General features: G+C 43.8%; 1 protein-coding gene across 1 annotated transcript in view; it reads left to right on the top strand.

The window, feature by feature from the left end:
• RGS17 (regulator of G protein signaling 17) overlaps positions 1-15,428 on the top strand; it is a 97,767-nt gene that overhangs the window by 59,261 nt on the left and 23,078 nt on the right. The window contains exon 2 of the mRNA XM_028510292.2: positions 1,923-2,066. Coding sequence (XP_028366093.1) covers positions 1,948-2,066 — 119 coding nt within the window. The 5' untranslated portion in view covers positions 1,923-1,947. The remainder of the gene's footprint in view (positions 1-1,922; positions 2,067-15,428) is intronic.

Below are 15,428 nucleotides of genomic sequence, written 5' to 3'. Positions count from 1 at the left end.
ATTTTTTAACGGCTGTGTTTTTGTTTTTACATGTCTGTTTTTCATTCTCTCTATGCTTGTTTCATATTTGCCTGTATTTGTTTTTGTAACTCCTTGCACTCTTATATGAATATGACAAATGTTCTCACAGTTTTTTATTACATTGTTTACATTAGTTCAATATGCTTATTAAGCTAATTTTAGATGATTCTGTATTTTGTTTTTGTTTTTGATTTTTTGCATTTTAGCAGGAGGGTATTCCTTTCCTGGTTGTTGAGTTGGGTCTCTGTTTTCCAGTGTTGTTTGGATTTTTTGCTCTCAGGCAGCCTGTGGAGTGAGTGGTATATTCCCACCCTCACTCACTCTTCCTCATGTACCACTTTTCACTGGCCCCTGTAGTCAGTCCCTCGATTCCCCCAGTCTCACAGCAGCTCTTCCGTGAGCACCCCAGGGGTTCCTCCAGCCAGCAGTGGTGCTGACATCTCTGACCCACGACACCGAACCTGTGGGCTGCTTGGCCGAGGTCAGGCCTGGATGGCATTCCCTGAGCCCTCTCCTTCCTGCAGCCGGGCACAACTGAGTGGTGCCCACAGTTCTCCCAGTATCCTTTCACGAGCAGCGGAAACACACAGCCCTGGGTTTTACGCAGGTGCCTGGGCCTGGTCTCCCACCACTCGCAGCGGAGCGTTGTATACCCAGCTGGAGTACGGGACCTCTGCACCTTGCCGTTCCCATACCTGAGTTACAAAATGCCTGTGACGTTAGCCCCCGTTTACTGACTGCTGTGGTTTTCTGGTCTGTTTCTGGTTCAAAGAGATGCTTGTCTTGTTTTCAAGAGCATGGTATTTTTTAAAAGTATCTATCATTGTATTCAGAACTAAAAGTTTAATTTTTAAAGCTCACAATGCCAAAAGAACCTGACGTATTTGACATTTTTAATATGCACCGCTCTCAGCTACACATATGACCATGCGTGTACATGATTTACATACATTGCATATTTTTGAAAAAACACCACTCAGCAGAATTCATTCCTTTTCCAGAAACGTCGTGCCAAATGTGATATTACTCTACTAAAACAAAACTTTATTTTTCACCCTCAGCCAAGTCCTAGATCAGGCTTGGGCTTACAAACAGAGAGCAGCTCACTCGGTCCCATCTGTAAGATGACAGGCGGGCCATCCTGTATCCCAGCGGTTTTCTTATCTGCTGTGAGATGCAATACAAATTCCACCAATGTAATTCTCTGGGACTGGGTCTCTTTGTCTCTTTTCACGATTCTCTACCAAGAGAACGTGAGTCGGGGTGGTGGGGGCCAAGGAGGCGACAACGCCTTTGCAGCCAGGTTGTGTCTCGGAGAATCAGGCATTTTGCCGATGTGATCAAGATTAGGCCCCTGGAGAAAAAGGAGGTTGAGTATTTTTACGGAAAGGTGAGAGAGCACTGAAAACACTCTTGATCTTCCTCACAATGGCATCAGTCAACAGCCTCGCCAGGCTGGCTTCTGAAGCTAGCTCCGTTGACCTCACCTCGCTGCAGACCGCAGGGAGGAAGCGGGAAGGACACACCCCTGTAACCACTTGAAGGTGTTCCTCCAGAGAGGCAGACGCAGCCCTTCTTGAGTAAGGGAGGAAGTTAAAAATAAAGCTCCACCCATGATATTTACCTTGCCAACTGATCTTGATTATGCGACAAGATTGCTACTGACATCTTATGTAGCAGATAACGATCGAAGGCTGTCCCCTCAAGTTTTTAGGATCCTCTGCTAAAAGCCGTCCTGGACAAGTTTTCATCTGACTGTGTCGAGGCCTGTGTGTTTTCCCCTTTTCTAAACCACCTTCCTGCCCCCACCCTGTAGTCAAATTTTGCTTCCTTTCAGGACAGGCGACTTATCTTTCCTGTGACCTTTTTTCATGCCTTGCGTGTTCTCTCTCTTTTTGCAGCCGATCCAGTACTCACGCAGCTGAAATGCGAAAAAGGCAGCAGCCGCAAAATGAAGGAACGCCCGCCGTGCCCCAGGCGCCTGGAAACCAGAGGCCCAACAACACGTGCTGCTTCTGCTGGTGCTGTTGCTGCAGCTGCTCCTGGTACGTCCTGTTACCTGTCACAACCGTCCCGAGCTCGGTAACAACCAGAGTGAGCATGCGCGCTGAGGGCCGCGCGAATTTTGCAATCCGTCTTTTTCTTCCTTTAAAAGGAGGAATTATTGGAGAACATCATGGACTTAATGCAAACGCTTCCATATGCGACGTATATTTCCTCAGAGCCCACATTTAGATTGATAGTGAAGAATGAACAATTATTTCATAACATGTTTTCTTTTGCCCATGCTTCTTAAAGATACAGGTAACAATAAGATTATGTATTTAACAATAAGCCACATTGTCCGATGTTACAGGAGGTGCAAGAACGCGAAGGTAGCATCTAGCAGTGCCGCGTGTAGCACTCACTGCTGAGTTGTAGTTCTGTGCTATCTCACGGGGCCTTGCTCTTCAGGCTCCGAGTCAGAAAACCAGGAGCCAGGAGGGCAACCTCAGCCACCAGAGAGATGACAAAGGCACGAACAGAAGTGCCACAGACTCATGTTGACAGATGTAAAGGCCAGGGGCTACGATGGGTCTGAAGGCCAAGTCAGTTAATTAAAGACTCTGAACTTGGAGCTGGAGCATCTGCTTTCCAGGGCGGTTTTATCACTGACAGGCTCGGTGGCATTAAAGCTGTAATGCCTGCGTTTTGGCTTCCTGATTGCAGAAGGATGAAAAGTTACACAAGCTGGTTCTCCAGGTCCCGCCTGGTGCTCAATGTCCGTGATTCAGGCACTTTGGAAAACCTGCTCTGGTTCCAAATTTTCAAAGTGCCTTCAGATTAAAAAAAAGCAATAAATGCCCTGGCCAGGTAGCTAGGTTGGTTAGAGCATCTCCCTGATACTCCAAGGCTTCAGGTTCAATCTCTGGTCAGGGTGCATGCAAGGATCAAACAATGAATGAATAAGTAAGCAGAACCACAAATCAGTGTTTTTCTCTCTCTTTCTCTCTCTCCCCCCACCCCCTTACCCCACCTAAAATCAATCAATTAAAAAGAAAGAAAGAAAAGCAGTAAGACCCAGGGCCCAAAGGTATATGCAGATGAGATTTCTCAAGGAGATGTTAGATTACTGGAATTTTTCATACAACCCTAAGTTTCGGAACCCTTTAAGACCCGATTCCCAAGTGGATCTTCTGGGTTAGCAGTGGTTTTCTTGATCTCCCCAACTTATTTCAAAACCCTAAAGAAAGCCTCAAATACTTGTATGATCTCTACAAGTTTCCAACATCCATTAAGTTTATTGTTGTGATATGGTGGCATGATGTTCTGTCCTTGTGGCCAAAATAGAAGATGAAATGTGTCACGGGACAGTGGTGAACTTGGTGTTGAACAAACTCTGAGCATCTGGAAAACTTGATTTCCAGAAAAAAACAGCAGTTGCAAGATTTAAAGTAGTTTCTGTAAATATCAAAAGTGCTTCCCACAGGATGATTCTTTGTTCGGGGAAAGTCATATATAATTTCTTTTCTTTCATTCTTAAGACTAAACTATTTCAGATGAAAGAAATAAGAGTTCTAAAGGACGGACATATTTCAATAAAAATCATGCAGGTTTTTCTTCCGAATCACTCCTAAAGCGATTATGGAGCTCTGGGCTTGACCCATGAAATACTGTGGATTACCGCATGGTGCACGTGAGACGTCATGGAACAGGGTGGCTCTGAAATGGAGCTGGCTGGGTTCAAATCTCCTCCTCCTCCGTAACTGTCTGCTTGGCCATCTGAGGACTTACAAGGTGTCCTCAGCTTCCTCGCCTGTCACAGGACAGCAGTAGAATCCCTGCCTCATAAGGCTTCTGTGAACATTCAATAAAACACATATGAGCTGAGAAACCTGACACATTTAACTATGCATTTAATAAGAGCTCACTGGGCTATTAAACATTTCATATTGGAAGAATAGAATCTCTTTAAAGAGGAGCTGGTTTGAAATAATGTATGTTTAATATTAGCTCGTGGTTGTAATACAAAAAAAATGTGTCGGAACGGAAAGCTATTTTTATTTAAATTCTGTATAAGTCATCGCAAATACATCGTTACTCAGTGCTGAGAATTATACTTCTATTTCTCATTTGCATCATGCTACATTCCAGTAATCCGTATGTGGTTTTATTTACCTGCCAACTTTAATTCTGAATTGTTTCAGGATTAAAACATCAAAACAGATAGAGTACTGAAGACTCATTTGCTATCAAACGGGTATTTAGCAAGACTTGCTTTTATTAATATTAAATGTGAACGTTAAATAACAAAATATTTCCCATGAGCTCATGAGCATTAGATTGTCACAGGACACAGACTGTGGATCTAGAACAGCTTTTGGAAACTGCATTAAATTAAGGCATGCCTCTGAGATGATACGTATTTGGACCCCAAACTCAGGGCGCGTTAGATGGGTGTTCAGTTAGTGCTGGAGTATCATTGCCGAGAACTGCCTGTGTTAGCAGTGAGTCATGGATGCCTGAGTTAGGCTATAAAATGCACAATCTATAAACTTGCAGGTCTTCTAGACATAATATGTGAGAGGTAATTCCTACTGTAAACTGATGGAAAAATGAAAGTTAAACTGTCTTGAACAATGGATGTTATCTCATTGCAGATGAAAATGTCCTTTACACATGCATTATAAAAATATTATTTTTGTATTTTGAGTTTAGGGGGAAAAAAAAACTTGTAAAGGCTTATGAGAGTGAGGGGGGAAAAAAAAAGAAAGAAATGTTCTTCAAATTTTCCAGGCTAGGTCAAAGGAGCAGAACAAAAAGAAACACTAAAAAAATGTAATTTAGGGACCAAAAAAAGTTAGAAATCAAAATATGAGTAACTGTCATTTGTAAATAGCAGCAGTTGTCATGTAGATTTCACCTCCTTTTTAGGAAATAAGAGTGCTAGAAAATATATTTCTATATCTAGTAATAAATACGAAGACTTCCATCTAGCTTCACACGTGAAGGGTTTTTTAAACAATACAGCATTTCCCTCAAGTTTGCATTTCTCATTCAAATTTCACTGTCAGCTCCTCTCCTAGTTAAATTTACCCCTCTCTTCATAAAATTATCACTATGCTTTATTTGGGGGGAGGGTACAGAGAGTAAGTACATAACTACTATTTCTGCAGTTTTTTTCACAAATCTAAAAAGTTTGGGTTCCGTTCACAATGGCTAATGAAGCGGATCTGTCCTTTGCCCCTGTCGACGGGCTACTTCCTTCCCCACGTCAGTCTCTCTCCGTCTCCTGTTCCCCCCACAGCCTCCATTTCAAGAGGAGAAAATGAGAATGAGGTTCAGACCATTCCCTCTGTGTTACGTAAATGAGTCGTGGAGGCCTGGGTCTGGGCCCTAAGACGAAGTCTGTACATTTGCAAGTTGTATTGTATACGTGAGACCAAGCTGTTCCTGAGGTTCAAGGTCGCCACCATCAGAACCTCATGTTCCTCTTTTATCAGGATGCAAACAAAATGACCTCACTCTTCGGGTAGCTAAACCCCTCTCCCCTTTCTTCATGAAAAGGAAACCTCTGAAGGGTGTGCGGGCTCCTCACGGCATTGCCATCACCAGGACAGCGTGAATCCAGGAGGTCATTCAAGCAGTGGGGGGTGAGGTGACACGCGTGGGCCTGCCTTGCAAATTAGAAACTGCTGTGCGCTCGCAGAAGGAGGTGCCTCAAAAACGAGATGAAAGGTGGCGCTTTCAAAATTCACTTTGAGCTGAAAGCTAATTTCCATCAGAGGTTATATTAAAATAACCCACACTATTTTTTTCAAATAAACATCCTACACTTTTTTTTTTTCAAATAGCCCAGGAGATTTTTTTTTTAAATAAAGTCTATAGTAGGTACTTCTCCATCCTTCTTTTAATTCCTCCTTGCTCCCGCTGATGTCCTATCAAGCAAGACAGATTTCCATGTTCAGTCATACAAAACTAGAATCCAAGAGACTTCAGCTACCGTCTCTCCAAAACGTTCCCACTGACTTCTCGTGCCGCTTCCTGGTGGTCAGGGGAGGGCTCTGGGGGAGGAGTGCAGGGCCCTCGTGGGGCTGACCACGGCCCCAGCCCCCCTCCTGCAGTTTCCAAGGGAATTGTTCTGTCTGCAGCTATTTTACATATTAGACTTAGCTGTAAGCTGTTGTTTGGAAGGAAAAGAATACCCCCACTAAAAAACTTTGGAAAATGCTCTTCTGATTTCACAGAGGAGACTGAGGGCTTGCCTCCTGCCTCCTGTCGCCATGCCATCTGTGAAAGAAGTGGGACAAAAGCGCAGTTCCCTTATCATCCAGTCCCTTGTTTGGCCCACTCTAAGGTGACACTTCCAAACGTTTCTTTTTCCAAATTCGATGCGAACCATTTCCAAAGCTTCTTATTTTGTAAACTCTTCAAGCATTGCATCAAGCACAACTTTTCAGATCGAAGTGACATTCTCACGCACCAGCGTATCTTGCCTACAATATCTGGCTCAACTCACACACCCTTCATTCTTCTCAGGAGAAATTGGTCACAGACCGAATTCGGTGAATCGTCCCTGTGACAGCTAACCTCGTCTCCCTGTTGAACGCACTGGTTGCCAGAGTGCCCAGACCATGGAGAGCTCTGACTGGGGAAATGCTCAGCACTTCGTAAACATGCTTCCAGTTGCCCCCTCCCCCTCCATTTTTAACAATCACCACGGCCTCCATAATTCAAAACTGCAAAAATAATGTCCTATTTTATCCTCTGACGCTGTCACACTTCAGCTCTCTGCCAATGGAAACACTAAGATGCATGCTTTAAAAGCCAAAGGATATTTTTTGAAAGGAAAAACAAATCCATGTCTGCTCCATGGTAAAGAAACCGCCCTCTGGAAATAAATCTGCCCGAGAGGCGAGATGAATCATTTCGTCTGAGGCACCAGTGAGCACAGGGTCCCTTCCCTTACCCCCCTTCCTCAGAGACCGGGTCCGTCCGTCTCACGTGGGAGCGTAAGGCAGCTGCAGAGGACTTCCCAAGGACTTGTAACCAGACCGTCCTACACGCAAAGAATTCTACAGTTTTGACACTGTCTCACATGGCATAGATAAATTTCCTCCATGGCTTCTATAACTTACACAGCCAAAGTTATTTTGCAATTCCATTTCACCATTGCCTAGATAAGTTTCCTTACTAGTTTCTACAACTCACACAATCAAAGCCATGGACCACAGTGAACCCAGGTGTCCTAGACCATATACAGGACACCAAAAAGTGGACATTAGGACGACAGGCCTTCAATACGTCATGCATTTATCAATGCACTCATTACAATTTACTTCTGCCCCTTCCTGTTGTGTTTCATTAGCTTTCCCCAGAGTCTCCATGCCTTTACATAGGGAACAAATTCTCAGGAAGTGATGGGTTGTTGATACGATCATTGGGTGCCACTCCCCAGGCCAGCCTTGAGAAAAGCTTCATATGAGGTTGCCTTGGCCAAGTCTGTGGTGCATGTGACCAGGGTGCTAGTTAGTGGCAACCTGCTAGAAGTAGAACTCCTTGACCATTTTCCGTGGGAGGAAGACCACTGGTACTCTTCTTGGCTGTGTTTACTGTAAATGCCTGTTTTTCTGAGTGTCACATTGCAGTGTTTAGGTCAGCAATAGAAAGAGGTGAAGAAAGCAAAACAATAGATGAACATATTTTGACCCTTCGTGTGTGTGTGTGTGTGTGTGGCAATAAAAGGAAGGGAGAGATTACAAATTCAAGAAAAAGTTAGGGTGTACCGTCAAGAATTTGCAGTAGATACGAAAGAAAACAGGAGGATAACCCCACATTGCTGCTCCAGTGGCCGGATTGATGGCAGTTCCCTCCGACGGGAAAACACTGGACTAGGAGGCTGTGCAGCATGAGACCGTGAGCTGACCTCACTCTGTCGGGTGAACCCAAGAGTGAGCTGTGGAGGCGCATTTGAAACTCACCGAACACGTTTCGGTGATCTGTAGCAATGAGGGAGCCGTCGGTGTGCAGCCTAGAGGAGGCGAGAAGGGTGGCCCGGAGTGGAGGGCTGGACTGAAGCCTCAGGAAGCAGCAATATTCGGAGGGGGCGGGGGGGGGGGGGGGGGGGAGGGGGAGGCGCTGCCAACGCAGAGCGCAGAGGAGAGACAGTCCGAGCAAGAGGTGACACGAGCATGACGTCAGGGTCCAGTTCCACCAAGACGGGACCGACCAGAAACGCAGATGCACCAGGGAGGTCAAGTGCATGAGAAGTGTACAACCTCTTGTCATCTGTCCACCTGGGGGGTTGCCCATGAACTGTGTGAGGGTCAAGCTTCTCCTTCGCGGGTACCAGGAGGAAGAATTTAGAGAGAAAACTACCAAGAGAGGAAATGAGTGTTTCCCTCTTCAAAGGTTCGGAGACAGCCTGACCTTTTGGGGGTGAAGGTTCAATTTGAGGGACGTTGGTGTTCCCTCCTTGACCTAATCAAAGCAAAGTATTCCATTTCTAAAACAACATTAAATCCAGCCCTTCCAAATCCAGGCCAAATTTATTAGCTATGTGGACAGTATTTAAGAATTTCCCCCCAGCCTCTCCGGATCAATAATGAAGTAAAAAATGAGGTTATGACATTTTGCTACCCCTACCCTACCTATACAATGTCACAATTGTGCTGTCTGATTGCAATAAACACTGGCATTTTATTTGTGTCTCTCTCATCAAAATCTTCATTACTGGTTTCAGGCCTAGCATACTTTCTTTCCTGGTGCAAGCATGGTGGACCTGTAAAAATAAACCTGCTATTTCAGGACACTACTCAAGAACTACCTGCTTTTTGTCAGTGAGATGATAAAGTCCACTTCTACTGAATATGGAGCTGATTTTTAATAATTCTGCTTAATTGGTATTAACAAATACTATAATTTCTGGTGCTGTAAAATTCATATCTTTATTTAAGCTATCAACATACTATATATTAAAATATACCTCATGTCCAGGAACGTGGGTTCTTAAGCAGACAGCAAGTTTCTGCTGTTGCTACTCTTTATGTAAAGCAATATAGATTATATAAAAGCCTGAACCACTTTAATCAACCAATTCCATGACACAGTGAAATAATAGTTCCACGTGATCCATTCCAAATAGATGTAGTCTTGCCATACTTAAAGATTACATACAAATTCTGATAACACGTTTCCTCACATAAAGCCTATTTTCAAGAGGCAGCGTGGGGGAGGGGAGAAGCATGGCACGGAGATTAGACCTGGACGCATTCCAGTTTCGTAATATGTAACTGTCAACCTCTCTGAGCCTCAGTTTCTTCACCTGTAAGCTGTGATTAACAGCACATATCAGTCAGTTAGTTTAGGGTTCAGTACATTGTGGGGGCCCCTGAATAATCCTGTATTGATCGGCATTATTTCTGACCCCCTTATAAGTCTGAGATTGAAAGGGAATTACCAGACTTGGTAGAATTTGACCACTGCATACTTAGCATGTGCTGTTTACATGTTGTCTGTTCATGTAACAGAACCTATGTCTGCATCCTGTACCCCGGCCCTTTCTCCCCGGCTCACACGTTAACCAGCACAGGTGTAGAGCAGGCACCACACAGTGTAGGGTTCCCGGAGTGCTGTACGTTCACTGTTTACTGGGGTTACGTTCCCCAGGGTCTTTGCCTTCAAGCCCGTACACATTCACACACACGGTAACTGGAAAATACCAGAGGAGGACTGCGTGGCTGAATGGAGGAGTGACTCCAGCATCTGATGGATGTTTTTTCCGCGTGCCAACTCCTGCAGGTCCCGCTGTTCATGCTGGTTCTTAGGATGGGGACACGCGTTAACGAAAGCCAGAAGCTGGAGCTCCCACCGAACTGACGCATTTAGAGACTTGGATGATCCCACGCCGTTTTAATAATAGTATCCACTAACTAAATAGGAGTCACTTGGCCTTTTCACTTCCCAGATATTTGCTTTCCCACAAAAGCATCCACTAACTTAATTATGACTTACAGGGAAAATTGCAGTGGGTTGAAGGAAGAGCTTAAAATAGAATTTCAATCAACCTGAAAACTGAAGTAGAAGAGTCTGATGATGTGTGTAATATGAAGTGCATCTAAATATTCAGTCCTGTAAGTCTCCGAGTCTTAAAGGGGGAAAAACCTGTTTGTGCCAAATAATAAGCTTTAGTTATTTAACTAAACATTGTGGATCCAGATTTTAACCATGTAATAACTTAAATGCAGTTGTATTCTAAGTCAAATTATGTGTCGACTAGGCTAAAAATACATGGCCTGGAGTTTCAAGTAAAAATGAAATAATTTAATATTAATAGAAAAAGGGCATTTTTGAAGCCCATCTTTTCAAACAGAAGCATGTATACAGGGAAATTGGTAGCAAGAAGAGAGCAGGAGAAGATGAGGAGATTTGTCTTCGGTTTCTTGGCATCAAAAAAGAAATCAACATTTACATATAACCTGGAGAGCATTACGCTAAGCGTAATAAGCCAGTCGGAGATAGACAAGTGCCATGTGATTTCAGTTTAATGCACAAGATAAGAAAACATGGACTGACAGCTGTGAGAGGGGAGAGAGTTGCAGGCTGGGTAAAAAAAAAAAAAAAGTAAAGGGATTAAGGGAAAAAGAGCCATGGACACAGACAACAGCAGGGTGATTACCAGAGGGCAGGGGGTGGGGGAAGCAGGAGAAGGCACAGGGGAATAAATGGTGATGGAAGGAAACTTGACTTGGGGTAGCGAACACAACGCAATATACGGATGATGTACATAATTTTATTAACCAATATCACCCCAATTAAGTCAATAAAAAGTAAAAAAAAAAAATACATGCAACTCAAACTGGAATTGAAATGGATCTTTTAAAACATTTTAAGCTAAAAAAAATATTTTCTGTCTGTTGGCAGTTAAAAACTTTTTCAAATTAATTTGCTTTTAGAATATATGACCTAAGTTCCATAGTACCCAGCAACAGACATTAGAGTTCAAAACAATTTATTATTGGAAAGAATAACTACAACGCTAATAGGATTAGGTCTGCCTAAGAAAAAAAAAACACTGAAGTACTTCTAAATCAAATCACTTGGGGCCAGGGAGTATCCGGAACACTTTCTAAATACCAAAAAGGGAAGTGGGTGTAATTATGCATACCTCTCAAGATTAAATTTATCGCCTTCGAGTTTGATTTAATTGAATGACTTTTCAAATGCCTTAAAAACATGTAATTATCAAAACTCCAAACGTGTACAAAGAGATTTTTTTTTTTAAGATTTTATTTACTTTGTAGAGAGAGGGCAAGAAACGGAAAAAGAGAGGGAGAGAGCTACATGTGAGCCTGTCACACATCCCTAACGGAGGAACTGCTCCCAGAATTTATTTTCAGTTTTATTGCATTTATAAAGGCAACATCGCCATCTAGTGGACAGATTTTTAATGGCGGGTCATTTCACTTGGAGAGGTTCAAGTTTATGAAATAAAAGCTTAAGCCAAACGAAATACTTGTTTTAAGACACATGATACCTATGATAAAAAGTGGGTGGAGTATTTATAGGGGCAGTACTTCTTTTTTAAACAAGTGTTGTAATATATTTTCAGGCAGATTTCCAACCACCATTCTCATCCCCACAGTCTCCATTCAAAACCCAGTTTTACCAAAATGTACACATGAAAGAGGAGAGGTTCGAGTCACAACTTTGACTGACGTGTGTTTTGCTATGTCTGGAATTGTGGATGGTGCGTGTTTGCTGCCCCGCCTCCTGGTTCCTTCCTTTCTGCGCTGTGTGGTCTTTTCTAAGCGATGCAGGATGCTCTTCTCCTTCCCACCCTCCCTCGTCCCGAACAAAGCTCTCTCTGCGGATGGGAGCACGTGGTCCTCCCCAGGGCGTCTCCGTGTCCCAGCGCCACCTGGTCTGCAGTCACGAGGGCTATCACCTGCTCTCTTCCTCCTCCAGGCTTTGCTGTCCAAACCTTCTGTAACCACCCCTGCCCGGTAATCTCAGCTCCTGGGACTTGAGAAGTTCCCCCTGTCCCGTATCTGTTGCACATTCAGCCGCCTGAGCAGTGACTCCACAGGCTGCCGGCTGTGGGACAGTGCCAATGGAGGGGCATTTGCACCTCCTCCACCGGATTGTGATGGGCTAACCCTTTCCAAACATTTAAGAGCAATCAGTGGATGCCGGTGCTAACTAACTGTGACGCGGGTTACTTGTGGGCATTGTGTAAGTCAACCTTGGTGGCGGTTTCCCGGTCAATAAAACGGGAAGGATCAGTAACAAATCCCGGCTCGCCTTTTAGGACAGTGGTGAGGAAGAACTGGTAGGTAGTGTTTGAGGAAGTGGTTTATAATAACGGCAAGGTATTAGTCTTTGTTTCCTCCAGCTGAGATTAGGAAATCTTTGGTAAAATTAGAATTGTCATTTAAGTTTTATTTATTTTTTTAAGATTTTTATTTTTATTTATTTTTAGAGAGAGGGGAAAGGAGGGAGAAAGAGAGAGAGAAACATTAATGTGTGGTTGCCTCTCATGTGGCCCCCACCAGGGACCTGGCCCACAACCCAGGCATGTGCCTTGACTGGGAATCGAACTGGTAACCCTTTGGTTCTCAGCCCATGCTCAGTCCACTGAGCTACACCAGCCATGCGGAATGGTCATTTAAATATGTAACCTGTTGGCCCTCACATTTCGTGAAGCATGGGTAATAATTTGCCCTTTTGTCCCAGGTTTCGAGTCTTTGCTTGTGTAATAGGTCACCACCATTATCCTCGTTATAAATGAGGAAATAGTGTGGAAAGCCAAAGTCATTTTTCAGGGGGTGTGTTCTAGATTTGCAGTCCCCTGCTCGTTTCCTTGGCCCGTTATTTAGCCGCACCTCACTGCCGTCCCTAACTCATTGCCCCCCCTCCCCCCACCCCCACGACGCATCTGATCTCCCCGTTCTGTCCGACATGGATGTGTGCGGTGCCTCTTTCACAGCTCCCAGCCTCCGCACGTTTCTCCCTCTACTTGGAATTCCCTTTGGCCACGTGCCCATCTGGCAAACACCTGCTTACTGTCCCGTCGAGTTATCCAGTACCTGCTCTATGAAGCTCGTCTCCACTCTCTCCTGCAAAACCGTAGATGCCACACCTGTGCCTGCAGAAACGCCACCTGCATCCCTCTGTTTTAGCTCTTGCCTCAGTGCTGCGTGCTGCTTGTCTAACTGTCAGCGCTCCCCGGGGTTGGAGCTGCTACTTATTGACCTTGAATTTCCAACCCAGGTGGTGCTGCAGAAAGCAGGTGTCTCCGACGTATGTATAAACTCTGGTTGACTACTAAATAAAACCGCTGTATTATTTTACCATGATATTTTTCAGTTGAGGAAAATGGAACCTGTAAAGAATAACCTGTGATTCTTTTTACAGAACCTGAGGATGTTGGTTCCCTTTTTACACTGGGAAATTTGAGGTAGAAGCAGTTAACTAAAAAGGAAAAGCTGGTATCACAATGTGAGAATATTAAAATACTGACTGGTATCTGCCTCACTAATGGCAGTGGCTCTTTCTGGAACCTTGATGTCACACTGCATTAACTTGAAGCATCCTATTCATTCCTCAGTTGAGTGTTTGTGTAAATACGTAGTTTTGTGATCAGCCCCTACCCCAGAGTCACCGTGGCTGTGGCAGAGTTTTCCTCTTATCTGCACCCACTTCAAAGGTTCTCTCTGAGAACCAATTGTTTTCCTTACAAAAGCGGACTGTCTTCCAAAATAGGCCCCACAGGGATCCGTGGGGACAGAGCAGTTGGTAAACTCTGTAATGGGCAGCCAGCAATGCTGTCCTCACCCCACCACCCAGACTCCCCTGAAAACAAGCAAAAAGGCCATCGGTGCACAAAAAAGCATCATTTCCTTATTTTTTGAAATATACCAAATGTGATTTTGGTCACCATCCTCAAAGCTGTCTAATGTAATTTTAAGTGCTTACTCCCCCCCGTTCAGCCTAGGTTAGACTGGCACGTCCTCCTGTAAATATGTAAGCTTTGATTGACTTCCACAGTGACCATGGTATACGCATTCTGTTCTACCTATGGCTTTAGTCGTTTGAAAAGTAGAAATGCTCATTTAAAACATTACAAACATTGTAAAAGTAAGAAGTACATGTCTCCATATGACCCCTCACTATTGTGACACTTACCGTTTTCCTTTTAGAGCTTTTCTTAGGCACGTACAGTATGTATATGTTGATGTATCTGTTGATCTAAAGCAAATATTTCTGGCAATTTATTATCTTAAAAAATCGACTCTATTACTGAGAGCAGGAAATTGGGGACAGACATTAGTCATTCCTGAGACAGAAATGACGGTCACTCTCCCATCATTTTCTCCATTCTTTTTCATCTTCAAGTGTCAATATCAGTGGTTCTTAATCATTAAAACTTTGAAAGCAATTTTTTGAGGGCAGCACTGCAAGACAGTTAATTAGCAGGACACTTGCTGATCGCTAAAGGTCAGTGTCTTTCTATGGGACGGTTTTGTGTCTGATATCCAATCAGGAAATGGAGCAAACAGCGAATGGCTAAGCGTTGGTTGAACAGCTGTTTTAAGTCGCTTTAGTACATGTGTGTCCAGATTTTACCATCTGTAGAAATGAGGTATAAACACAACCCAGTATTGCATAATGATCACTCTAACGTGGTGGCATTTGGGATGTTTGTAAACATCGCCGAAATGGGTAGAAGAGCCAGAACTCATGTTCAGAAACTTGTCAGTCGTGCATGTAGATTCCAGATTTGTTGCTCTACAGCAAACACACAATGGTGAAAAAAAATTTTTTTAAAGATGTTGCATAAAATGGAGAATACTTGCATGAGTGTGTCACACTGCATTTGTAAGGAAATGTAACAGGAATAAATTCTCAAATTTATTATTTCATCAGCAAAAGCAAGCTCTTTTCTTAGTCTTTTTAATAGTACTTTCCTATGTGTGCACACACATAAGCTCAGTAAAATTTGGCAGAAAGGGTATTAATTTCCTGTTTCAATATGTTCTTTCTAGAAGGTATCAAAATTTGCATATTTTATACATTTGGCATCATTAATTTCTCCCAGGAAATTTTACAGAATATCGTCAGCCTCCTCCCCCCCACTTTCACATAATTATTGGAAATGCATCATCAAATTCCAGAGAAGCGCTGTAATCACACTTTGAGAAGTCAGTGACTCTCTTCTAGCCAAGCAGCTGACCTAAGAGCGCAGCACCACCAAGGACCTAGGTTTCCCCGGCCAGCTCAGTCTGCAAACACATCCGCGGCCCCCACGTGCAGGACACAGACAATGGTGCTGCTCTCTCTGAATCCCCTTCACCGTGCGTACCCCAGGGTGCCCCACCTCAGAGGGCGCTGCCCCTGCACGTGCTGCCTCCCTGCTGAGCAGAGTC

Source organism: Phyllostomus discolor, chromosome 4, assembly GCF_004126475.2.
Source record: "Phyllostomus discolor isolate MPI-MPIP mPhyDis1 chromosome 4, mPhyDis1.pri.v3, whole genome shotgun sequence".
In the NCBI taxonomy this organism is placed as follows: Eukaryota; Metazoa; Chordata; class Mammalia; order Chiroptera; family Phyllostomidae; genus Phyllostomus; species Phyllostomus discolor.
The sequence above is the reverse complement of the archived record's forward strand: the minus strand, read 5'-3'. Positions and strand labels throughout refer to the sequence as shown.